This window comes from Fragaria vesca, linkage group LG2 (genome assembly GCF_000184155.1).
Source record: "Fragaria vesca subsp. vesca linkage group LG2, FraVesHawaii_1.0, whole genome shotgun sequence".
Taxonomy (NCBI): Eukaryota; Viridiplantae; Streptophyta; class Magnoliopsida; order Rosales; family Rosaceae; genus Fragaria; species Fragaria vesca.
Genome location: NC_020492.1, coordinates 7,869,322 through 7,894,780, shown reverse-complemented (window position 1 = coordinate 7,894,780; position 25,459 = coordinate 7,869,322). Strand labels below are relative to the sequence as shown.

Here is a 25,459-nt window from a genome sequence, read left to right as displayed (position 1 = left end):
AACTCTACAAATCAAAATTTAGAGTTAGTTTAGTGGGTACGAGCATGTTTGTGGTTGAGCCCCGATACAAGTTTGATCCCACTTCACTTCTTTGTCTGATCGAACGATTCGTAAATTCTCATACTATTTTTCGTTTACGGATGAGCGTATGTCCCATATCAGTCCTTCAGAGTCATGGTTGTATGTGCAGTGGCGAACGATGTATGCAAAATAATAGCCTTTGCGAATAGCATCACCTTTCGAGGAGACCCAAACAATAGATACAATCTAGTCTTGTCCCGCCAAATATACAAAAATAAGAATGGAGCCAGCAGCTCTGACCAAAGCTCTACACAACAACACCAACAACCCCAAACTCGCATGGCACCTCTTCAAGCGCATCCTCTCCTCCCCCACCTCCACCTCAACCTCCACCTCCTCCTCACATCTCTCCCTCCCCATCATAGCCCGCATCCTCATCTCCTCCAAAATGCACCCTGAAATCGACACCCTCCACCGCCTCCTCCTCCACTCACAACCCCCACAAACCCTCCGCCCTTCCCTCCTTTCCCTCGTCCGAATCTTCGCCAAATCCAACCTCCCCTACAAGGCCCTTTCGCATTTCAAGTCCCTCCGAAGCCGCTTCCCCAATGACCCTCCTCCTGTTTATCTCTATAATCTTCTCCTCGAGTCCACTCTTCGAAACAACGACGTCGATTACGTCCTGTGGTTGTATAAGGACATGATCGCTTCCGGGGTTCGGCCCCAGACGTATACTTTTAATCTCCTGATCTGTGCGCTTTGTGATTGCAGTCGTTTGGAAGATGCACGCCAGGTGTTTGATAAAATGCGTGACAAGGGCTGTGTGCCGAACGAGTACAGCGTTGCGATTCTGGTTCGTGGGTATTGCAGAGCTGGGTTTGGTAGTGATGCTTTGGACGTTTTGGATGAGATGAGGGGTTGTGGTGTTGGGGTTAATAGGGTTGTGTATAATACCTTGGTTTCGAGTTTTTGTAAAGAAGGGAGGACTGATGAGGCTGAGAAATTGGTGGAGAGGATGAGGGAGGAGGGTATGTTTCCGGATGTCATTACTTTCAATTCTCGGATTTCGGCTCTGTGCAGTGCAGGGAAGATTCTTGAAGCGTCTAGAATATTTAGAGATATGCATATGGATCAGGCTTTGGGGCTGCCTCAACCGAATGTGGTAACGTATAATCTGATGTTACAGGGGTTTTGCAAGGAAGGGATGTTAGAGGAAGCAGAGAGCTTGTTCAAGTCTATGGAAAAGGCTGGTGGTTTGATTAATTTAGAGAGCTATAACATATGGTTGTTGGGTTTGGTCAGGAATAAGAAGCTATTGGAGGCCCGACTGGTTCTGAAAGAAATGGTACATAAGGGAATAGAACTGAATATTTACTCGTATAACATTTTGATAAATGGGTTATGCAAAAATGGGATGCTCCGTGATGCAAGAATGGTGATGGATCTAATGGCAAGAAACAATATTTCGCCAGATACGGTCACATATAGTACTTTACTACATGGATACTGCAATAAAGGGAAGGTATTTGAAGCCAGCAATGTTTTGCAAGAGATGATAATGAAGAATTGCTTCCCAAATACTCATACCTGCAACATTCTGCTGCACAGCCTATGGAAAGAGGGACGAATATCAGAAGCGGAGGAACTGCTGCAGAAGATGAATGAGAAAGGTTATGGGTTAGATACTGTGACCTGCAACATTGTGATTGATGGTTTATGCAACGATGGGAAATTGGACAAAGCAATTGAAATTGTAAGTGGGATGTGGACTCATGGAGGTGCGGCTCTTGGAAACTTAGGGAACTCCTTTGTTGGCCTGGTTGACGATTGTAATAATGGGAATAAATGTCTTCCAGATTTGATCTCATATTCAACCATAATTAGTGGATTATGCAAGGCTGGGAGGCTTGATGAAGCTAAGAAGAAGTTCATGGAGATGATGGGGAGGAACTTGCATCCCGATTCAGTGATTTATGATACTTTCATACGTACTTTTTGTAAAGAAGGAAAGATATCATCTGCATTTCGGGTGTTGAAGGACATGGAGAAGAAAGGTTGCAACAAGAGCATTCAAACTTATAATTCACTAATCCTGGGCATAGGGAGTAAAAAGCAAATATTTGAAATATATGGGCTGATGGATGAAATGAAAGAAAGGGGAGTCCCTCCTGATGTATGTACTTACAATAATATGATGACCTGTCTCTGTGAAGTAGAGAGAGTCAAAGATGCAACTTCTCTTCTAGATGAAATGCTGCAGAAGGGCATATCCCCGAATATTTCCACCTTCAGAATATTGATTAAAGCTTTCTGCAAGGGCTTTGATTTTGCAGTCGCACAGGAGGTATTTGACATTGCTTTAAGTGTATGTGGCCACAAGGAAGCCTTATATAGTATGATGTTCAATGAATTACTTGCTGGAGGGGAAGTCGCAAAAGCTACAGAACTATTTAAAGAAGCGTTGGACAAGTACTTTTATCTGGGGAATTTCCTTTATAAAGACCTCATGGATAGACTCTGCATGGATCAAAAGTTAGATGATGCCTGTAGCATTCTTCACAATATGATGAATAAGGGATACGGGTTTGATTCAGCATCCTTCCTGCCAGTAATTGATGGCTTGGGTAAAAAGGGGAATAAGCATGAAGCTGATGAACTTGCAGAGAGAATGATGGAAATGGCATCAGAAGGTAGGATAGCAAATAAGGTTTACCGAAGTCAGAGGGATATAATTGGTGGAAAACCATATTCTTGTGGAAGTGATTGGCAGACCATAGTGAACAGGTATACAAGAGGAATATTATTTATAATTCTTTTCTTAACTTCTCTCTTCGGTTAATGGCTTTCTTTGTGGTTGTAACTGGACCATGAAGTTGATGCTTGATATTTATCGCTTTATTTTGACCGTGTGGTCAAATTTCTGGTCATCACAGTTGCATGTGAGGGTGGGGTAGTCACTTGGATACAGAAACTATAATGGGAGATAAGTTTGCAATTTTTGCCTAATTCTTAACATTTGTAAGACTTGCTCTTGGTAACATATCTACATTTAGCGCACACATTTTGATCTGCTATGTCTGTTACACAGAAATAGGTGAATATTCTGTAGTAAAGTGTTGTGATTTATATAGAGGGTATTATCTATTTAGTTGTTGTACTTTTGCCAACTAAGAGACGTGGATCATATCCCACCTCATTCCCACCTCATCTAGGCTTGGTGTTATTTGGACTTCCTTCTTTTATATGAAGTTAAGGAGCTACTGACAAAGTTAAAGTACTGTAATTCCTTTTAAACCAGACACAAGTCAGTCCAAGAATTTACTGTTTTCAGGGTTTGAAGCCACTTGGGTTTTTTGGTGCACTATATCCTTTCTTGATTTCACTATTAGTTTTTTAATCGATGATGATCTATCTCACTTGGTGAATTTGGAGTTCCTCTTTTGATGTGGGTTAAGCGGTTACTAACAAACTTATTGTAAGTCTTTCAAACCAGGTATAAAGATGTTTTTTTTTTTCTGCAAAGAATATAAAGATGTTTTGAAGAATTGAGTCCAAGAATTTACTGTTTGCTGGGTTTGAAGGCCCTTAGGTTTTCTGTGCAGTGCACTATATCCTCTCTTAATTTCAATAATAGTTTTTCTTTCGACAATAATTTCCCTCACTTGGTTATAACATTTTTATTTTTTTATTTTCAGAGATGATGGCAGTGGAGTCATACTGAAAACTCTAAAGAGGGTGCAGAAAGGCTGGGGTCGAGCAAATCTAACGAGTTTGCAAACCCGGAAAGATCAATTTTTTGATTATTGAAAGGCATCAGTTCCCCCCTATAGCTTTTTGCAAGTATGTTTGAGACAATGAATCCCTAGTATATATAGGCCAAGTGACAAACCAACTTTAGGATCTCAGGTATAATTCGTTTTCTGACTTCATATGTTTTTGTATCTTTTGGTTTCAAATGAATGTGGTGTTGATGGTTCTTTAGTGCATGGTTTGGGTGCTTAAATCCTATAAATATCTCAAACAGCTCACTTTCTAATCATCACAGTTTCATGTGAGGGTGAAGGGTAGTCATTTGGATGCAGAAACTATAATAGGAGATAAGTTTGCAATTGTTGCCTAATTCTTTACATTTGGAAGACACGCTCTGGGTAACATATCTACATTTATTGAACACTTTTTGATCTGATATGTGTGTTACACAGAAACAGGTGAATATTGTGTAGGAAAGTGCTATATGATTTTTATAGAGGGTGTTATCTATTTAGTTGTTGTACATTGCCAACTAAGAGGCTTGGATCAAATCCCACCTCATCAAGGCTTGGTGTTATTTGGACTTCCTTCTTTGATGTGGGGTTAAGGGGCTGTAACAAAGTTAAATTATTGTGATTCCTTTAAACCAGATACAAGCCAGTTAGAAGATTTGAGTCCACCAATTTACTGTTTTCTGGGTTTGAAGCCAGTTGGGCGTTTTACCAAAGAGTTGTTGGTCTAGTGGTCAGTGTGCTCCAAGTGGTCTGGGGTTCGACCCTCTCCCATGGTACCCACCTAGCAATTCTAGAGTTTCCAGTTTCCCAAATGTTGTGGGGTCAGGCGGGAAGCCTAGGGATTAGTGGGGTCAAATATCCGGAACCCTAGTTTCAAAGAAAGAAAAAAAGAAAAAAAAAAAAAAAAAACGTTTACTTAATTTCACTATTAGTTTTTCAACCGACGATGATCTTTCTCACTTGGTGAATTTGGAGTTCCTTCTTTGATGTGGGGTTAAGGGGTTACTAACAAACTTAGTTACAAATTCTGAAATTCACTAATTCTTTCAAACTAGTTACATAGATGTTTTGAAGAATTGAGTCCAAGAATTTACTGTTTTCTGGGTTTGAAGCCCCTTAGGTTTTCGGTGCACTATATCCTTTCTTAATTTCGATATTAGTTTTTCATTCGACTATAATTTTCCTCACTTGGTTATTATTATTATTATTATTATTATTTCTTTTTTCAGAGATGATGGCAGTGGAGTCATATTGAAAACGCTTAAGAGGGTGCAGAAAGGCTGGGGTCGAGCAAATCTAACGAGTTTGCAAATCCAGAAAGATGAATATCTTGATTATTGAAAAGCATCAATTCCCCCCTAGCCCCAGATTATTTAGGCCAAGAGACAAACCAAATTTAGGATTTCAGGCATCTCAGGTATAATTCGTTTTCCAATTTCCACTGTTTTTGTTTCTTTTAGTTTCAAATGAATGTGGTCTTGATGGTTCTTTAGTTCGCGGTTTAGGTGCTTAAATCCTATGCAAATATCTCAAACTGCTCAAACAGCTCACTTTTGGTCACACTTTTAGCTTGATATTTCTTGTTAGAGTTTTTTTTTACCATGATTAATTTTTGTTAGATAACTTTACATTGCTGTTGAACAGAAATTACCATGCTTCTGAATAATTATCATCTGCTTATGAGGTCAAGTCTTTTTCTGCTCTATTTATGTACCTTTTCTGCTACCTATTATGGTTCCTTAGTTTCTGGCGCAAAAGCTCAGCCAATATTCACTTACAGGTTTTTCATTCTCAACATATATCGAGTGAACATGATAGGACTTCTACTGTTACAAATGTGGTACTTATTATGTTCAGCCAAATGAGCCAATATGCTTAGTCGATATAAGTAGGCATGAAGTATAAATGTATAAATGTGTGACTTTGAATTATATGCATATACTTCCATGTATATTCAACTTGCCTTTTGTGATTTTGCTGGTTTTGTCATGTGTTTAACCCATGGACCATTTTGTTCGTTGTAAATTTCCAAGAGGATCTCATTAGTTTCCCAGAAAATAAAATAGTAAAAGCAGAAGAAAGTGTGATATTGTATTGTATCTTTGAAATAATTTGCTTGCATGTCAGTCAAGTTTGTATTCTGTTGACTGGAACGTTTTGCAGCCAAGTAAACTACAATCCTCTTACCTCCAGAATTCCCGATCAAATTGTCATTTGTGGACATGGTGCCCCAAGTCATAACTCTGCTTCAACTCGGTCAGTAGACATCCAGCTCCAGCAAAACACCTCATATGGTCCGAGACACTGCTCAATTATCACGTCTCCGAGGAAAATATATCTGCGCCAATCTCTCACATCTAGCAGATCATGTTACTAATGCATAACCCATAGCATGTAGGTAAGTTTTTCCTCGTACCATTCTGGGTATCATTCAGTACCTTATGAGCACATGAGCAATGTATGTGAGAAGCTTTCCTACCGGTGTATCCATGTATATATCCAAACCCTTGGCAATTGACCCCTAATATATGTGATTAAAATGAAAATTTGAAAGAAAAAAAAAACTGCATAACTTTTATCTAGTTGTCAGCTGAACAAATAACGTGCAATCCTACCAAGTTTTATGGCATGGATCAATAATGATAACTTCATTAGCTCTGTAGTTGAAGAACAAATAGGTTAAGGATATTGGCACCAACTGTAGCTACTTGAACCATTGTAAATAGGAGAATTAGCGCAGTGTGGATATGATAATTGTTTTTTTTTTTTTTTGTAATAAGGTGATATGCTTTTTTAGATGCATCAGATCAAGCTATAGGAGATTATCCCTATCACATAGAAAGATCGATCAAAAGAAAAAGAAAGAGAACCACTCTTTGCTGAAAACAACCACCCTCAAATTTCTTATCATGTTTGGGTAAAAGTAAAACCAAGAAAGGTGGCTATCTAATCTTCATCAAGAGAAAATAAGAGCTATCTAAATTCTGAGCAATAGCGCATACAGGTCCGTTCCATGGATCATCACTAGGTGTCCTAGGAATCGGCAAGGACTTCTACAGCCCTCGTAGCATCTCTGAACCCTTTGGCTATAAACTTTATCTTCCGACCTCTCCATCGATTACTGGGACTATAAACTCCCTCGTACTTCATTACATGGCAGATATCTTATTCAACTTATCTTCTCCATTTCCATGGCACACAACTTGTTAGACATATATAGAACACGGAAAAGGGATTGGGCTTAACAAAACCCCTTCAAACAAAGAGCAAAGCAACATAACCTGCAAGAGAAAGCAAAACTGAAAGTAACTTAGTGAAGAAAACGAAAATGAGGTAAACAGAGTTGATCACGAAGGCATAGATTTGTAAAAAATTGGGGGATTGAGTCCCAATAAACCAAACTTGAAGAAGTTAAACCGAATTTTGTCGTGCATTTGTTACATAATTTCTTTATCTGAATATACGAGAACACCGAAATTATATTTGCGAGACATGATACATGCAATTATCTCAAGCAACACGGAATCTCCATAAAACAAGCTGAGGGGAATGGATGAAGTTAAGAATGGAGACAAATTGATTCCTTTCGTTTTAGAATCTTAAATAACTTTTGTCATATTGAATAAAGAAAGAAGAAGGTGAAATTGGCACCCCATTTCTCGTTATCATCCCCTACGTTATGCAAATTGTCCTGGTAATAACATTCAGAAGGTGTAGTTTGCCCAAAATATAAAAGTGCCTAGCTTCATTTCAGAGCATATTAATTATTAATTGCATGTTTTTTTATTAACAATTATTAATTGCATGTTAGGAGAATTGTTATCTAGAATATGCCCAAAATGAAATATTAGAAGCTCAGTACCATTTGGTTTAGCGGCATAAGTCTCTCCTTGTAAGTGAAAAGTCGTGAGTTTGACTCACAACAGACTCGTTGTAGTATATTTCCAACCAAGATTGTACATAGTAAACCAAGTCAAAATATATTTTTCTATTTACACACCTCATTTATTTTTTTATTACTATAATTCAATTTTATTTACAAAATATTCTTTCAAAGTCACTTTGTGATTGTCTCTCATTATAGAACAAGTGTGAATAGAAATAAAGATGTGTGAATAAATATATCATAGCACGTGTGGCAATCAACAAATGATAGTGATTATTGAACAATAATAATGGAAAATGGTCATATATCAATCAGGAAAAAGAGTAGCAAAGTATATTCGTACTTTGGTAATCAAGACAAAACTGAAATCCTCAAATTTTCTCCTAAAAATGTTGCGGAAGTCTTGCAACGCGGTTAAAACTTCTGAAGAATCTTAAATACATAAAGCAAATTAACAAGAAAATTTTCATTCATATTTAGCAAAGGTTAACACTCGGGTTACGACTTCTTCTTTTTTGTTGAAAGAAATAGATATTGTCATTCCATGCATGGTCAGAAGACAATCACATCAATTAACGACTTAGACCAACATGCTCTGATAGTAAGCAAATTAAATGTAACTAATTGACAGATACCCTCATTGCAAATATGTTTAGCTTAATCATTAAACTTACACAAAATAACGCTCATCTCACCACCTAACTCCTTTTAAAAAGTATTGTTAACATATCCCCACCATACCGTATTCGATACAATTCAACTCTTAGCTCCATTAGAATATGGAAACAGGACCTTAATATTACTTACAAGCCAAAGAATCCAAAGATTACAATGTTATGCATTCTCACCTTCTCAACTTCAAAATGGAAGATATATAGCTGCAGCCTGCAGACTGCAGATAGACCATTAATGATGACACTGTAAAACGTGAACTTGACATTAAACCAACGAGGTAGTAAATCACTTTTTTTCTTTTTTTATAGAAAGAACGAGGTAGTATACCTCGCTCAAACAAGGGAATGGAAATTGGAATCTCAAAGATAAATCATAAATCAAATAGCCCCATAATATTGTCAATTTGGAACGTATCATCGAGTAGATTCTATTCCCACATACAAGTAAATTACTATGCCAGCAACTAATGGTTATTCAGACTTAGATCTTTCTTGTGTGTTTACATATTCAAACAAGTGAAACAACTAGTAGCTATAAATCCATCAATCAGCCACATGCCATCGCAAACCTCAGATTATTTATCAACAAACCAGTAACAACTAAATTCAAGGTCTGCATGGCCTGTACCTCACAATCGCAGAAGCTCAAACTGTAATTCGATCGGTTGATGATCGATAAGGCGGCTCATGAGATTAGCCAAAACAGAAGAGATTAACGCCACGTATAAGGGAACTGTGGACTACGATGATCCCAAAACAAGGTAAAGAAGAAGTTCTCAAGCTAAACAATGAAACTCGATCGTCTAGCAATGTATCTGTGTTAAGACGAATTGAATTAACACACCCAAACAGCAAGAAGTAGAGGCTACTTAACTAAGTTCATCATGTCACACACACCATTGTACAACTATCATAACATATATTCACATATGAGAAAACATCTAAGAATTGAACAAAGCTCTGTATATTATTAGTATAATCCTAATGAGAAATATATTTTCAGGTATTCTAAATATGAAACATAATCTAACTCCCAATTGTGGAGCCAGCAGGTTCACTACGACACATATATATCCTCTCGAAGTCAAATACATCAATATATATAGTTACAAAATGTACCAATGATCACCTAATTATATTAACCAAGTAACAATCACCTAATTCATTAGCATATACTAGCTAAGCAATCCCAATTCAAAGACCCAACCTCAAATCCAAACCCAGGCCGGGCGAAGAATACGACGAGCATTGATCATCTTCACTTGCAGGAGCAGAAGCAGCAGCAGCAGCAGGAGCAGCAGAAGCAGAAGCAGCAGGAGCAGCGGAAGCAGAAAGAGAAGGAGCAACAGAAGCAGAAGCAGAAGGAGGCAAGTTCAAGTCCAGCCCACCAGAATTAACGGTACTACTGCTCATCCCAAATTGTGTCATCACCACTGATGCCTCTTCTCCTCTCTCCCAATGACACCTCTTGTGCCCTCCCAAAGCTTGCCCGCTCGAAAACACCCTCCAACAAATGCTACACTGATGCCCCGACTCCACCGCCGTAACCATCCTACTATTCTCCTCCATGCTCTCAACAACATTGCTCCCCTCAACGCCATAGCTACGCCCAGCTGCCACTACCACATTGCCATGCTGATCATGACCATCATGATGATGATGCTCTTCATCAACATCCACATCATTCTTCGTTATCGCGAAGCAACCCTTCACATTCTTGTGACTCGCCCTGTGGCCACCCAAGGCCTGGTGGGAACCAAACACTTTCTTGCAACTCGAACACTCGAAACGACAGCCGCCAGTGTCGTTTTCCCGACAACCACTAGTACCAGGAAGGAGTTGTGTCTGTGTCTGTGTCTGGTCGGTTCCGCCGGCGAGAATCAACAAGCTAGAGGCGGCGTCGTGGTCGTCTTCACTCATGGAGAGCTCCAACTCGGGATTATGAACCGGGTTCGACGAAGACGAACCAGCACGTTGGAAATCCGGCGGGGGTTGGATGCCGCGCCAGTGTCGTTCAGGGTGGCAGCGCATGTGGCCGAAGAGAGCCTTCCATGACCAGAATGTGCGGCCGCACTCGGTGCACGGCGTGGTGATCTTGGGCGCAGACGGGTCGGGTTTCTTTGCGGGCTTGGGCCGCTTGTTGGCCGGGTTGTCATCATCTGCGTCCTCGGGTCTCGTCAGTCGGGAGCGCTTCTTTCGCTGTTGTTGTGGGGCATTGCTGTCTGCGATGGTGAGAGAAGTAGAAGATGAAGAGGCGAATGCGGCGGGGGTGGGGGTAAGGGTAGGGTTGGAAACGACAACGTTTGGGTGGTGGTGGGGTTGAGTTGGTGGGGGTGGCGGCGGCGTTGTGGGAGGGGGTGGAGTTGGGGGTCGAAAATCGAGGTGGTCGTCGGGATTGTTGTTCATGGTGGCTGTTCGGGCAGAGAGTGAAGAGAGGGGGAAAAAGGTGAAGCGAAGGAGTGGGGTTGAGTTATGTAGAGAGAGAGACAGGGTGGCGGTTACTTGGTGGTCAATCCAGGAAATGGCAGTTGTGGGCAGTTATCGTGGTTCCTATCGTTTTACAGTTCATTTCCACTATCCTGATATTTCCCTTTTTTTCATTTCTGATTTCTTACAATTCAGTTTTTATTGTTTTAATTTATTACCTCACTGCTTCATCAGTAACACTAATACCCTTTTGCAATTTCTAGATTGATTCCTTCCGATTATATGTTCTTATGTTCAAATAATTATTCTTTCTTCCGATCTAACGACACAATTAATTTTATCTTTGTCAACGTTTTGAACGGTAAAACTACACATCTATGAATGAGAACGGAACTAAAAGTTACGAGAAATTAAAATTTTAGAAGATATATTGGTAATGTAGAAAGCGAGACAAATGCTTAAATGCCATGATTTTCATCAACTCAGCAAAAAAAAAAAAAAAAAAAAAAAAAAAAATTCATGTTTGAGTTCTTTTAGAGCATCTCTCATGGTAGGCTAAATCTTTAGCCAAATTTAGTCTATAAAACAAGAATATTCTATAGAATCTTTTTTTAGTTTACCAAAGTCTCATATCATAAGCTAAATCTTTAACCAAATTTATAGTCTTTTGGCTTTAAAAAACACTCCCACCGTAAGCTAAATCCAAAGGTAAAGCCAAATCTGATTCTTTTATCATATATATGTAATGTTATATTTCTATGCATATTTTTTCTTTTCTCATATATATAAATATATATAATATTAAAAATAATTTGAAACTACAAATATTGAGAAGGACATGGATCTTATTCCTTAGGAAATATACGATAATTAAAAGATACAAGCAACGAAAATTAAAAAAATAGAACGACAAATTTTTTTGAAAACAAAATATTTATTTGAAAATAAACATTTATCGATCACGATTTCAAACTTATGTTTTTCCATGTCGTTGCCAAATATGTTTAATCAAAGCATTGTCGGTGAGTCATGGCTTGGTTGGTTAAGGTGTTTAACTGACAACTTTGAGGTCAAAGGTTCAAATCTCACGGACATATGTAGGGTGTGTGAGTTATTAATAAAACATTTTTTAAAATAAATAAAAAATGTTTAATCAAAGCATCTCTTAGTTCATAATGAGCTTTCTTATCAATAATTTAGCTTATGGTGGGAGTAACCATATGCTAAATTTAGCTTTTTAGCCTATGGTGGGAGATGATCTTATTGATAAAAGAACAAGCTAAAGAAAATCAGGTGCATGCATCAATGATCAATCCATTGAAACTCTGGCCCTCGAGGTCATTTTAAAGAAAAATATCAATTGAAATAAAATTGTGAAGACCAACTTTGATTTCAATTTTTACCAATTGAGAATAAATGCAGATGCACAGGGTAACGGACCATTTGTTGCTGATAGGAAGTAGACCGAGGTGATCCCAACAGATAACTTGGTGTTAAAGTTTCCCAACCCTAACGTTTTAACCTATTCCTAATGTTGCCCAAGAAACACCAGGGGATGATCAGAAGGCGGTAAAAAAAATAAAAAATAAAAAATTAAATGACGACCCCACCTGAGTTACTTAATAAGTTAATATTATAGATTTTTCTCTTTGCTTGTTTCCCGAGAAATATTTTGTAGGAATATGTGAACCACCTGATATATATGTTCTCGATCGTTCTATCAATTGTTTTCTTAATCCTTCATTTCGATCCCTAGTTTTGTGAACCTGATGACCTAGTTTTGCCAAAGCATCTGCTTAATTTCAGAAAAGTTATTAGCAGAGAAAGCACGATGAGCTAATAACGCATGACACCCTAGGCTGTTAAGCGTCGACTGTCTACACAGACGTATGAGTTTGTCAACGGCTGAACTGAGGGAAATTGATTTATATAAACTATAACTTGTTTTCTTCTCCAAATAAATAAGATAAGATAAATCAATTTGAAGGATTATATACCACCCTGCCTCTTCGGAATGAACCAAAAGCTTGAATAAATACCTCATTAACACAAACCAACCCATGATTAAATACGATACTGCAAGAAGGAAGAAATGCAAAGCAATTAACAGATTTCTTTTTCTATTTACTTTTCAACAGTTACATATCAATACTTCCAGCAGCGCTGGCTACAGCTACTTTTCAACAGATACTGCAGATTTAGAAGTGAAATATTACAGACATGCAGCAAATACCAACAAACCATCCGGAGAATTGACAACTGCACAAGATGGAACCGGTGGAAAAGAAACTAGTACGCACGCTTTCACCCAGCGGCGATTTACTGATTATCACAATTACCCCCTCGTTCCTTGTGTTTGTTTACTTCTCAGATTTGTCTTGAAGAGTTGAGGGTACTTTAAAAGGCTTCACAGGTTTTCCCAGAACATTCAAAACCCCAACTCGCTTCAACTCTTTTGCTGTAATAAAAAGGAACGTGAGAAAGGTTTCATGCTTTTTCCACATATTCAAGGTAGAAGTATATATACACATTCAAATAGAAGCTTGAGAACTTTATTTGCAACCACTACCTGACAACAAAGATTCTGCAACAATAGAAGGAATGACTGTGACAGATGGATATGAAACATTATGCTTTCTATTAATTCCAGGTAGTTGAAGTCTATAAAAACTAAAAGAACCTTTGCTTTTAAACTCCAAATCATCATGTATATATGGAGTTTGAACTATGAAACAACAGAGTTAAGAATGATTTAGTAAACATGTAGGAGGGCAGGTAAGACAATGATAAGACTCACATTTGAAAACCACAACCAAACATAATGCAATCAACCCAAAAAGTGTGATCCCTATTCACAATCATAAACACCACCAGCCTAACTCACACTATTCACTACTCTCACTTTTAAAAATGAAGCCTGCATGTGCAATCTGCCTACCTAAATTGCAATTATCAATGTACAGTGCTTGTACCAATTCAGAGACTCACTCATGCTTTATATTAGGTCGTGGGATAAACAATAGCAGTAGTGCTGCAAGAGTGATCGATATTACTGCATTTTTGCATACATGCCATGTGTAAGGCAGGCTTCCCGAGACAAATAAGAAACTTTTCTAGTAATTTCCTTTAATGGAGAAACAGAAAGTCCTTATCATCAAAACTGACCGTATTCCTATCAACACTCTTTTAATTTTGTACACAAACAACGATCAAAGCAGATTATTTCAGCAATCAGACCATGTAAAAACATTGAACACTTTGACAAACCACATACCATGAAAAGATCATCAATAGTAAAAAAAGAAGTGAATTAGCCAATTCACTTAACGTTGGTGAATTTTGTAAATCCCAGCACAAGCTTGCATTCATTATAAAGATGTTACTCACAGAGAGGGGGGGTGGTCGTCGACAAAGTTTGTAGATAAAGGCAACAATTTACATGTAAAGATCAAGAAAGCAGGTCATTAACTTTCCTAATCAATAATCTCAGTCATTTACAGAAGAATGAAACATTCAGAACAAGAGAATACAGCATGAACCTCCATCTTTTTTAGTGCTTTCAAATTTAGTTCTTTCTTGCATATTTATGTGCAAATAAAAAATAATTTTAAAAAAAATACAATTTTTGTATTACCTTCCTCCAGTGAAAGCTGAATTGATCTCTTTTCCAACTCAACGGCATGTCTGCTTAGTTCAACAGAGGAGAGAGACCGCAGCACTGAAACATGAACATAATCAAAGGGTAAACCAATGTAGACAGAAAATAAAGAAAGATAAAATGAAATGATACGGTGCATTTTCTCAATTCAAGACATACTCTTGAGATAATCCTCGTGGTCTGATTGGTCCAATTTTCTCAATAGCAACTGCAGTTGATGAAACCTCTCTTCCCAATGCAAATTTCTGAGACCCTTTGAACTACCCGATGAAGGGGTAGCAGAAACAAGAGGTTGGGAATTGGATCCTGCTGGTGCCCCTCTTACATCAGATTTACCGTGTGGCGGAGCAACGGAAGGTTTTCCAGGAGGGATGGCTGCTGCTTCCCTTGGAAAAGGTGCAAACGCCGAAACGCCGTGACTTGTTGGCTCTTTTGATTGGGATATGGGTCTGGTGCTTGCATCTTGGTGGCTATTTGCCCTCAATACCTGACAGTCAGCCTTAATGCTTGCATTATCGTTAGCAAAATGAACTTTTGGCTCCTTTGTTTGGGATATGGGTCCGGTGCCTGCCTCTTGGGGGCTAACTATCCTCAATACCTCACAATCAGCTTTAGAACTTGCACTATCATTAGCACAACTTGGTTTTGGCTCCTTCGTTTGGGATATAGGTCCAGTGCCTGCCTCTTGGTGGCTAATTATCCTCGAGGCCTCACAATCAGCATTTATGCTTGCACTATCATTAGTAAAATGAAATTCCGGCTCCTTTCTTTGGGATATCAGTCCGGTGCTTGCTTCTTGATTGCTAAGTTTTGTTGACACCTGAAAATCAGCATTATTGCTTGCATTTTTATTAGCACAATGAACTTCTGGCTCCTTTGTTTGGGATATTGGTCCCATGCCTGCCTCTTGGTGGCTAATGCTCCTTGACACCTCACGATCAGCTGTAATATTTGCATTATCATTAGCACTATGAACTACTGGCTCCTTTGTTTGGGATATGTGTCCGGAGCCTGCCTCATGGTGGCTAATTCTCTTCGACACCTCACAATCAGCATTAATGTTTGCATTATCATTAGCACCGCAAACTTCTGGCTCCTTTGTTTGGGATATGTGTCCGGTGCCTGCCTCTTGGTGGCTAATTCTCTTCGACACCTCACAATCAGCATTAATGTTTGCATTATCATTAGCACCGCAAACTTCTGGCTCCTTTGTTTGGGATATGTGTCCAGTGCCTGCCTCTTGGTGGCTAATTCTCTTTGACACCTCACAATCAGCGTTAATGTTTGTATTATCATTAGCACCGCGAACTTCTGGCTCCTTTGTTTGGGATATGGGTCCGGTGCCTGCCTCTTGATGGCTAATTATCCCCGACAGTTCACAATCAGCATTAATCTTTCCATTATCATTAGCACTCTGAATTGTTGGCTCCTTTTTTTGGGATATTGGTCCAGTGCTTGCCTCTTGGTTGCTAAGTTTCCTCGACACATGACCATCAGCATTAATATTTCCATTACCATTAGCACTCTTTACTGTCGGCTCCTTTGTTTGGGATATTGGTCCAGTCCTTGCCTCTTGGTTGCTAAGTTTCCTCGACACTTGACCACCAGCAATAATGCTTGCATTATCATTAGTGCTACTTCTGACTGTGTCAGCTTCTGATTTCCTACGAACATAGACAAGAGGCCCATTTCCAGAACTACTACTGGGGGGTTGCTGTTCAGAAGGGATCGTCTGGCACTCAGATAAAGGTCTTTTGATGCCAGAAACTCTAGGGGCAGTATTAGGTATCTTATCCTTTGATGGAGAAGAGCTCGCGGCAGAGCTGGGCACTGCAATTTTATTGTCATTTTGTACATCTCTTAAAACTGTATTCTTTACAGGAGCTGATAACTGCTTATCATGAATAGATGACTCGGCTTCAGTAGTTCCAAGCCCATATTCATTGGTTTTAGAATCTATGGTATGCTGAACCATTGAATATATTGACCTGGCGATGGAAATAACAGTCAAATTCAGATTTAATAATATAAAAAAAGTAGCTTCAAATATCAGAGGTTAATTAAAAAAACTCAAGATCTAAAAATAAACCAGAAAGACAGCTCAGTTTACATAAGATCTACAGAGCATGACTGACCAAGTATGTCCTTCATATTACAAGATGCAAAGAAGAATCACTCAAACACATAGCTAGAACCATTGCTAGTAACCTAGCACTAATTCTAGAAGTAAAGCACAAGATATATTTCACTCGAACCATTTCGGTATTGTGTTTAAAGCATTGAAACTATCTTAAACCACTCACATCCTCTGTAATTATCTACCCAAAAGGATCAAATTAGTCGACAACGCATTAATAAGTGCAATAAGAAGTTTAAAAACATATTTACCAAAAAAAAAATGAGAGTAGAAATTAGGAAAACATTAGCTCGTAACTGTGCATTCACCATAAAAAGTACCTTTCTTCTTCCTAATTTAGCGGGAAAACTCAAGTTCGGCATTATAACTGAAAACTACAACACCCTTATTATTTTCCATAGATTATCGAAACTCAATCTCACAACATACCAATTCTGTTAGCCAATCACCTATATTCAGACGAAACGCCGCTTAAAATCCTAATGGGTGATCAAACAACCACCTCGATCCACACGATTCAAATCCAAGTTTCTAATTTCCATTAAATTCAAAGATAAACACGCAACAAAAGGAAAGGATCATTATCATGCAGCTCACTCCATTTCCACCTAAATACACCAATTTTTAAAGCATGAAATCCATCAAGATCAAAAATTAACAAGCACCCATATGGTCAATTTCACTTTAAAACATATATTCCTAACCTGAACAAATTCATATGCAATTGAAATCAAATCATGCTCTATAACCACAACACCTAAATTGATCGTCTCAAAGTATATTGAATGATATAAACAAAAGTTGAAGAAATTGAGATTGGACCCAGAAAAGGAAGGAATTGACAAGAGTACGATTGAAATCGAATGTTATTACCCTTCGGCTTTAGCTCATAAGAACCGTTGTGCAAAAGAATGAGAGACTCGGGTTTCAAAAGCCAGAAGGTTTGGCTCTAAATCCCATCTTTAATATGTCACCAATTTGTTGTTTAGTCCCTCCGTGTCATGTAATTTGTTTCCAAGTGGTCCTCAAATGTCTTTATATTTCTTGCTTTACCCCGGAACTTACATAGATGATAAGGTATCACCTCTCCGTTAAAAAAATTGCAAACACAACTGAAATTCAATTTTAACTGCGCATAAGCAACTGCAACCATTGGATTTAGCCATTTAGGTCCATTGATCATTGATGGCATCTGAGTAAAACAATAAGGGTTAAAGACATACTCGGTGTGAGATATCACTTCATCCATTGATCATTGATGGCATCTGAGTAAAAACATGAGGGTTAAAGACTTACCCAATGAGATATCACATTGTTCGGGGAACCTAAAATGTTATTGGAGTAAAGGATCGTCAACAAGGGCGTACTAATGCTCGTTGTAGATTCTGATCCAACACTTGTATCAATATGATGATGTCTATCGCAAACTAGAGTCGCGTTTATCACTCAGTTAAGTGTCTACTCAGTTGTGTTCAGTTTTTACTGAAATTAATTCAAATGGTAGAGATTCATAGGAAAGTCAAAGTTATTTTAGCTGTCTCATTATACTATTGCGTTAGAACTTATTAATAAAATAGTTCAATTAATGACTACTATAATTAAAAGTTTTTATCTTGATCGTGTCTTCTCTTGATTGTAACCGCTATAATTAATTTTTTTTGTACTGATCGTGTCTTCTCTTGATTGAAACCTAATATGTTGTAAATCAACTGGATACATATCGAGTTCAACTCCTTTTAAGCTCGATCAATTCGTGTTCGGACACAAAATATTAGCTCCATATCAAGCAATTGATAGCCAAATCAAGCTACTCTGAGTAGTTGCAGTTTTTTGGGATTTGAGAAAACAAAAAAGCGGCTTTGGAACTCTATTATATTTTATTTTTAGACGATTGAAAGCAATTTCATTAAAGAGCAAAAATTATAATAAAAACCCACACAAGTTAAGCCCAAACAAACAGTAGGAGGACCAATTTAACCTAGATAGCAAAATGAAAACCCTAGTTCTAAACTTGTTGTCTTCTTCAACCGCCTCAAATCCCAGCCCGTTGTCACAAGTCCAGTACCATCGTTGCCCACCATGACCGTCGTAGTTGAATTCGCAAAGGGAGATCCCAAATTGCTACTTGAGAAGAGACCCCTACACCAAAGCCCGAGCAAAATAACCTTGGAAAAGAAAAATCAAAAGAAAACGGAGGATCTAGATACTGATTCATCATCCCCACCATCGCACTTGATTTGCAGCCACATCTCAAAGAACAAAGCCGGAGAAAGAACATAGAAAGAGGTGGTGCATGCACCCGAGCTAAAGCTCTACCTGTCTTCAGATTAGGAGGCAACAAATCGCGTTTGCGAGACGTCACTGCAAGGATCAAGCCAAGGTATCGAATTGAAAAGGGAAAGAAAATGTTTGGGTATCCAGATTTGGAGATGAGAGATGGTAGGGAAATGGAGGTGGTGGGTAGTGAGGGAATGGTCAGAGAGATTTTAGGGCTAAGGTTTTGGTTGAAAATTGGGGCATGATGGAAGGAAAGAGGGAGAAAAACGAAAGGAAAAATAGGAAGAAGAGCAAGAGGCAGACGCCTCAACTCTGAGACTTAGCTCAGGGAGACACCCATGAAGGGTCAGCAATGCCACCGACTCTCTAAGGGCACGAAGGTTTCAGAGAGAGAGAGAGATCTACTATTCTATACTCTTTCTTTTTGAATATAAGAACATGAATAACTCGTAGGAAGAGCCCTTTTAGTGAGGACCTTAAGTTGAGGACTTGGTGAGGATTTTTTGGTTTATACCACTTTTCGATCTTATATCCACATCTTGACCGTTCAGTTTATAGGTATTTATGAGTAGATCATTTATTCAAATTTTCAGCTATATTGAAAATTGTTAAGGCATTCTTAAGTGTGATATTTCCATTATGAACTTGAACGGTTTATATTTGACAAATTTGGTTCGTCCATTAATTTGATGTAGTTTGTTATCTTAACGACCATCAATTTGGCTGAAAATTTGTATAAATTATCTACTCATATAAACCTAAAAACTGAACGGATGAGATGTCAAAATGTGATAAAAAAATAGGTCTTTTAAACCATAAACCGAAAAATCCTCAACTTAACAATCCTCACTAGAAGGGCTCCCGTAACTTGTATATCTTTACGAATACCCATCTAATTTGGTAGCTCATAAAGTGACCAAATTAGTCCTCTATAGTTCTGTTACTCTTCGTTGGGTAGGGTCCTCCATTCCAGAACTTCAAGGCCTTTTGGCCAACTCTTGCAACCCTTAATTATTATCGATAAAGCCTAACGTCATTCTATCCAAAAAAAAAAACTTCACTATGTACCTAATTTTAAAGTAATATTCATATTATCCAAAAAGAATAGTGTTCTTAGAAAATTACTATGTCAAAAAAATGAAATGAACCCAAAACCATTTAGTCTAGCGATATAGTTTCTTTTTATAGTAAGTAAGAGGTTGTGAGCAAAAAACTAGTTATAACAATCAAGTTATTTACATAATAAAGAAAAAAGGTATAAACACAACCGCAAATATAAGCATCAGTGTTTACATCTCTCGCAGTCTCGTACCATTGTGAATACTTTATTGGAAGTGCAAATTCAAAGTATTATGATCAGTTGATGACACATGCTCAAGATGTATTGATTTGGAAAACAAATTGAAATTAAATCCACATAATTCGCAGGAGAGCAAATGCCATGTTTTTTTTTGTATATCCAGCCAATGCATAAAAGCGTTCAGGGTATAAAATATCAGAATTATACTTTACATTGAAATAATTTATTTCAAATGTGCACCGTATACATGGAAAGAAGAAAGTTGAAGCATATGAGAAAGAGAGGAAGTAAAGAGGGAAGCAGGTAAATTGTAGGGTATGCATAAGCTTGTCCACAAGTTCACAGCTCTGTGATGATGTGTTCTTGCTTATTCACACTCCCAAAATGGATTCTACAACTGCTTGTATGTCTTGTGTCTTAAGAAGAGTTCACTCCGCATTACTAATGTTACATGTCCACATAAAGAAAATAAAAAGAAGAAAGAATCCCAATTCAATAAATATAGAAACATGAAACCATGTAACATGTTATGCTCCAGGTGGATTCCCTAAAAGTCGCTCTACTGCAGCATGGACATTCCCGGAAGTGGCTTGCAATGCCCTAATATTCTCTTGAGTATCGAAGAAACCCATTTCTTGAAGTTGTGACAGCTGAGTTGCATAACGTTCCTCTGGTGGTACTGCAAAATATACAAAAATTTCAGTCATGAGTAAGTTGCAACTTTTTATTTCTTCCTCAAAACCAAAAGTTTCATTTCATGAATGCAAGTTTTGCATTAAAATTGGTTGAGTGGAGAAACCTACCATTGCTGGCTGGTGCGGCCAAGCTGCCAGCTCCAAGACCACCAAACATGTTCATCAACATCTCCAGTCCAGCACCATTATTTGGAATCCCTGATTAGACAAAAAATTAAGCAAGTTGTACAAGCAAGAAGTCTTAACCCAACAAGGAAACAAGGCATACATATTATAAATATGTTCTAGAATTTTTATTTCCAAAGTACCTGTAGCACCACCAGTCTGAGTTGGATCCCTGGAAAGAAAGCAGCAAATGATTAGTTGTAGGGCAAACACTAAGGTAGAAGAAAAGTAAATGTACTCTGCTTGTTCAAGGTAGAGGACTCTAACCATATGACGAATTTAACAAATTTAAAAACATATCAAAGGGCACAATACACAAGAACAGTATATGGATTTATAACAAGTTTGTGTAGACCCTAAATGATTCTGTATTTAGATATAAGTTTTTGGAAAAGAAGAAATCCTGGAAACCAAGCTGGCATAAAAAGATATATCACTTACTGAGTTGATGGCTGTCGATTGGTCTGAGAAAATAGCGACTGCTGTAATGCAAGCATTTGCTGCAAGAGGGGAAAAAAAAAAGTTAAAGATAACTGGTGTAAACTTTAGATTTGGAACAATTCAGTTTTCCCGGCAACAAAATGTTGTCAAGTTACATTTAACCAAGAAATACAAACCAATACACCGAGTATAAAACAGTTGAAAAAGAAAATAACAAAAAAGGATGAGGAAAGCATAAACCAGCAAAGATTCTGTGTGTTTGTGTGTAAGTGAGTGTGTGTGTGTGAGAGAGAGAGAGAGAGAGAGAGAGAGAGAGAGAGAGAGAGGGAGGGAGACAGGTGGTTTTATCCCTTTAAGTAGATTGTTTTAATAAAATTCCTTGAAGGGAAATACCTGCATTGTCTCAGGGTTTGTCAACTGACGTAGAAGCTCTGGATTTTGCATCATTTCTCTAAGTTGAGGATTTACATCAACCATAGCGCGTAGTTGTGGATTGAGGTTCAGGATCTGAAATATAAATAAAGTTGGAACATGAAAAGAAATTCACTTGGTAAACCATTCACCTCCTCTGTAAAGAAATTTGTCTAATGATAGTACCTGATTCATATATTGGGGATTTGAGAGCATGCTTTGCATCATCTGAGATATTGCTGGATTCTGCATAAGCTGATTCATTGCATTAGCGTCTGGCATGCCACCCAGCATTTGTTCCATTCCAGAAAGACCACCAAGACCTCCCAAACCTCCAAGACCTCCAAGACCACCAATATTTGGTGCTCTCCCATCCCCAGCAGGAGTAGACCTGGGTGCGTTTGTTTGATTTCCTCCTGAGAATTTAGATCGAATTGTGAATATAAACATTTTGTTTGCAGACTAAACCTAACCAGTTCCATAATCTATCCAGACCACACTCTTTTCAGAGAAAAGAAATATACACTAGTAAAGGACATCACTTTACTTAATAACGATTTTAAGGGCCAACAGAAATGGATGGCAGTAAACAAGCAAATTGAAAGACACTCCGTGTACCACATCAAAAAGTAGAGTGGCCTTAATCATGCTAAAAAGGACATGTAGGAGCATACAATGAAGAACATTGGTGATCCAGCCATAAATCTAGCATGGGGGTCCTAGTTCTTCAAAATTGGATTGTCAGGAAGCTTTCTTGTTTGATTATTACTATAACTGTAATCTAAGGGATTGATGTTAAAAAGAAGCATTTATATATGAAAAAATAAAAACAGATGACTCACCAGTAGTATTGCTCCAAGGGTTGGGAAGAGGGTTTGCATTAGGAATCGCAGAACCTGCAGTAGTTTCTGAACCGGTGGTTGAAGGGTTGTTAGTCCCATTCCTGGCTTGTGCCCCACCCTGATTCCCTAAAAGAGCAGCAAAGGGGTTTGAAGCCGCATCGTTCCCAGCATTCCCGGACATTGTGGTAGCGTTCAAAAACGGCTCCTGAACATTTTCATACATCCGTCTCAGCATGTTGAATCCCTCAGGCGAAGATTCAATATTACTCATTGCCCTGTCAGTGTTTCGCATCATCTCACGCATGAGTTCAGGGTTCCTAGCAGCTTCTAGTGTCTGTCGAAGAATGCCAGGATCATTAAGTATATGCGCAAGCTCTGGGTTCCGGTCAATGATGTCACGCATTTGTGGATTGTTCATGATCAAGCCTCGCATCAGCTCAGGGTTATTCATAAGACTTTGGATGGCAGGAGTGTTCATTATATCCCTCATCATGTTCGGGTTCTGAGTTAGTTGCTGCTGCACTTGATCAAATTCCGGAAGCCCACTCCCAAATAAACCAGCCGCTCCACCACTACCACCAAGACCTAAACCCTGCCCAAATAGCAAAGACCCCCCAAGGTCGGGATTCCCAACCCCCTCGGAACCAACACCACGAGTGACACCTGCCGCAGCGTTGGGACTTGCAGAAGTAGCATTAGCAGCGGGCGCAGCTGGTGTGGTCGAGGCACCAGGTGCAAAGGCGCGAACCATGTGGACAGTATGATCTGCCTGCAAACCTTCAACAAACAAAACCAAGTACTCATTAGAGACGCCGAATCACATAAACGGTGGCTCATAACACAACAATCAATCAATAGCATTCATATCACACAATCTCATAAAGCATATCTGTAAACAACACAGCAATCAAAGCACCGACATCAAAGTCCACAAACTCTTCCAAAGTATCAATTTTCCAATAGAAATTTCATATACCCTAAAGCAAAATCCGAAATTTAGCAAAAATAACAGAAACCCACATCACAATCAACCCAGATTCGATAGAAATCAACGAAAAAAATCGCAATAAAAAACTTACCATAGCTGATGAGGGTTTGGTCATCCTTCAAGATACGACCTTTGTAAATCAATCGTTGCTGATCAGCTGGAATATCACAATTCTGAGCCAAAATCGCCTTGAAGGCCCCAACATCGATATCCAAACACGCCCTCACCGAGAACTTGGACCCATTAGAGCACCGAATATTGATAAGCTCTCCTCCTTCCCCACCTACTTTAGGCTCGCTTGAATCACCCTCAGCCCCCATAATTCCAACCCAAATCACCACCGATCCGAAACCCTAACCCTAAAATACGAACAACAATGGAAACGCTCTGGGAGTGAAAGTGAGAAACAAGGAGCCCAGAAAATTTTGGGTGAATAGAAATATAGGGTAAATATATAGGAATTTAATTTAGGGGAGAATAAAAATAAAAATAAAAATAAAGATTTGTAATTTACAAATTAAGAAAGGAATAGGGGAGGAGGTTGGAGAGGGATTGAAAAATAGAGAGGAAGAAGAAGAGTATACGTGGGTTTGTGTGCCAATAGAGAAGGACACACCCTTTTGTAAAGAGAGAAAGGAAAAAGAGAGTTTAGATTCTCTGCGGTCGGGTTCGCATATTCTAGGCCTGCTCGGATTTGGAGTTGAATTCTTGATGGGTTTATTTATTGATTCATTTTTTCCTTATTTAGATTATAAATTTTTCGAAAAAAATAATAACAATGGCACAACTATGGTGCATTAGTAATTTAAAATGTAGTTGAACTTTATAAAACAATGTTGTTTAATAGCTCTTTGATGGTTATAATTTTGTGTGACATATAATATATCTGTTTTCTATTATGTATCATGTTTAAGAGATGTTTACCGTTTAGAATCAAAGATAACGTATATTAGTGGATCAAACAATTGGTTGAGAGGAGTTTGTCACAGTATCTCCTCGTACTCTTTGTTATATTGTTTGTACGAAGTCAAAGAGAGAATGTGTGATGTTTAAAGTACTTATTTTCTAGATTAGAATAAAAGTGAACGAAATTATCTAAATATAGTGAGTAATTATGCATGTCTTTTTTTTTGTTTTATATTTTATTTATATGCTCTAGAATAGTGGCATTTCTACTTATCATTTTGAATAAAGCCTTTCATCTGAAATTTCACTAGTAAACAGGCACGATTTTAAATAACCACGATTTTAGAAAGCAGGTTGGGCGTTGCTTATTTAAAACTGAGTTTTTAAAAAAATTGAGTTTTTAAACCACAATACCAAACTAAGCCTTAAACTCCATGGTGAATAGGGATGGCAATAATCCCCAGCGGGTAGGGTACCCACGGGTATTCGACCCTAACGGGGAAGATATACGGGTATAAACGGGTAACGGGGATGGGGATCCTTAGTATTCGGATTCTTAAATCGGGTACGGGGCGGGTATGGTATTTTGATATTCGTCCCCATCCCCACCCATTAAGGATGAAAATATTATTATATATAATTATATAATTTATTATTATATATATTTATATATAATTTATAAATAAATATTTATGTAAAAAAATTTGTAATTCTCTTAATTAAACATTTAATGGACCTTCCTTTTTATTATATATTTTTATTCTCTTAATGAAATTTACCGGTATTGTTATGTTTTAACCAAGACTTATATTTATTTTTATTGGATTGAAGTATGAAACTTATTTATTTTGGTATTTGATTTTAATT

At 38.1% G+C, this 25,459-nt stretch overlaps 4 protein-coding genes across 4 annotated transcripts; 1 reads left to right on the top strand and 3 right to left on the bottom strand.

Annotated features, from left to right (window-relative positions):
- The first annotated feature begins 301 nt into the window (after positions 1-301).
- LOC101300009 (pentatricopeptide repeat-containing protein At2g17140-like) lies at positions 302-3,828 on the top strand. The gene is made up of 2 exons (XM_004290012.1): positions 302-2,805; positions 3,717-3,828. Exons 1-2 carry the CDS (start codon positions 302-304, stop codon positions 3,826-3,828), a joined length of 2,616 nt encoding a protein of 871 aa, XP_004290060.1.
- Positions 3,829-9,539: 5,711 nt separating this feature from the next.
- LOC101310378 (zinc finger protein ZAT3-like) lies at positions 9,540-10,751 on the bottom strand. Its single transcript, XM_004292257.1, has 2 exons — positions 9,692-10,751; positions 9,540-9,583 (listed from the first exon to the last, which is right to left on the bottom strand). Exons 1-2 carry the CDS (start codon positions 10,749-10,751, stop codon positions 9,540-9,542), a joined length of 1,104 nt encoding a protein of 367 aa, XP_004292305.1.
- A 2,115-nt stretch (positions 10,752-12,866) lies between these two features.
- LOC101310088 lies at positions 12,867-16,405 on the bottom strand. Its single transcript, XM_004292256.1, has 3 exons — positions 14,590-16,405; positions 14,407-14,490; positions 12,867-13,230 (listed from the first exon to the last, which is right to left on the bottom strand). The coding sequence occupies exons 1-3, from the start codon at positions 16,403-16,405 to the stop codon at positions 13,133-13,135; spliced, it is 1,998 nt and encodes a 665-aa protein (XP_004292304.1). The 3' UTR covers positions 12,867-13,132.
- Positions 16,406-20,274: 3,869 nt separating this feature from the next.
- LOC101299722 lies at positions 20,275-24,241 on the bottom strand. Its single transcript, XM_004290011.1, has 8 exons — positions 23,778-24,241; positions 22,699-23,475; positions 22,043-22,272; positions 21,839-21,952; positions 21,446-21,504; positions 21,148-21,176; positions 20,948-21,037; positions 20,275-20,823 (listed from the first exon to the last, which is right to left on the bottom strand). The coding sequence occupies exons 1-8, from the start codon at positions 24,004-24,006 to the stop codon at positions 20,672-20,674; spliced, it is 1,680 nt and encodes a 559-aa protein (XP_004290059.1). The 5' UTR covers positions 24,007-24,241; the 3' UTR covers positions 20,275-20,671.
- Positions 24,242-25,459: the final 1,218 nt, after the last annotated feature.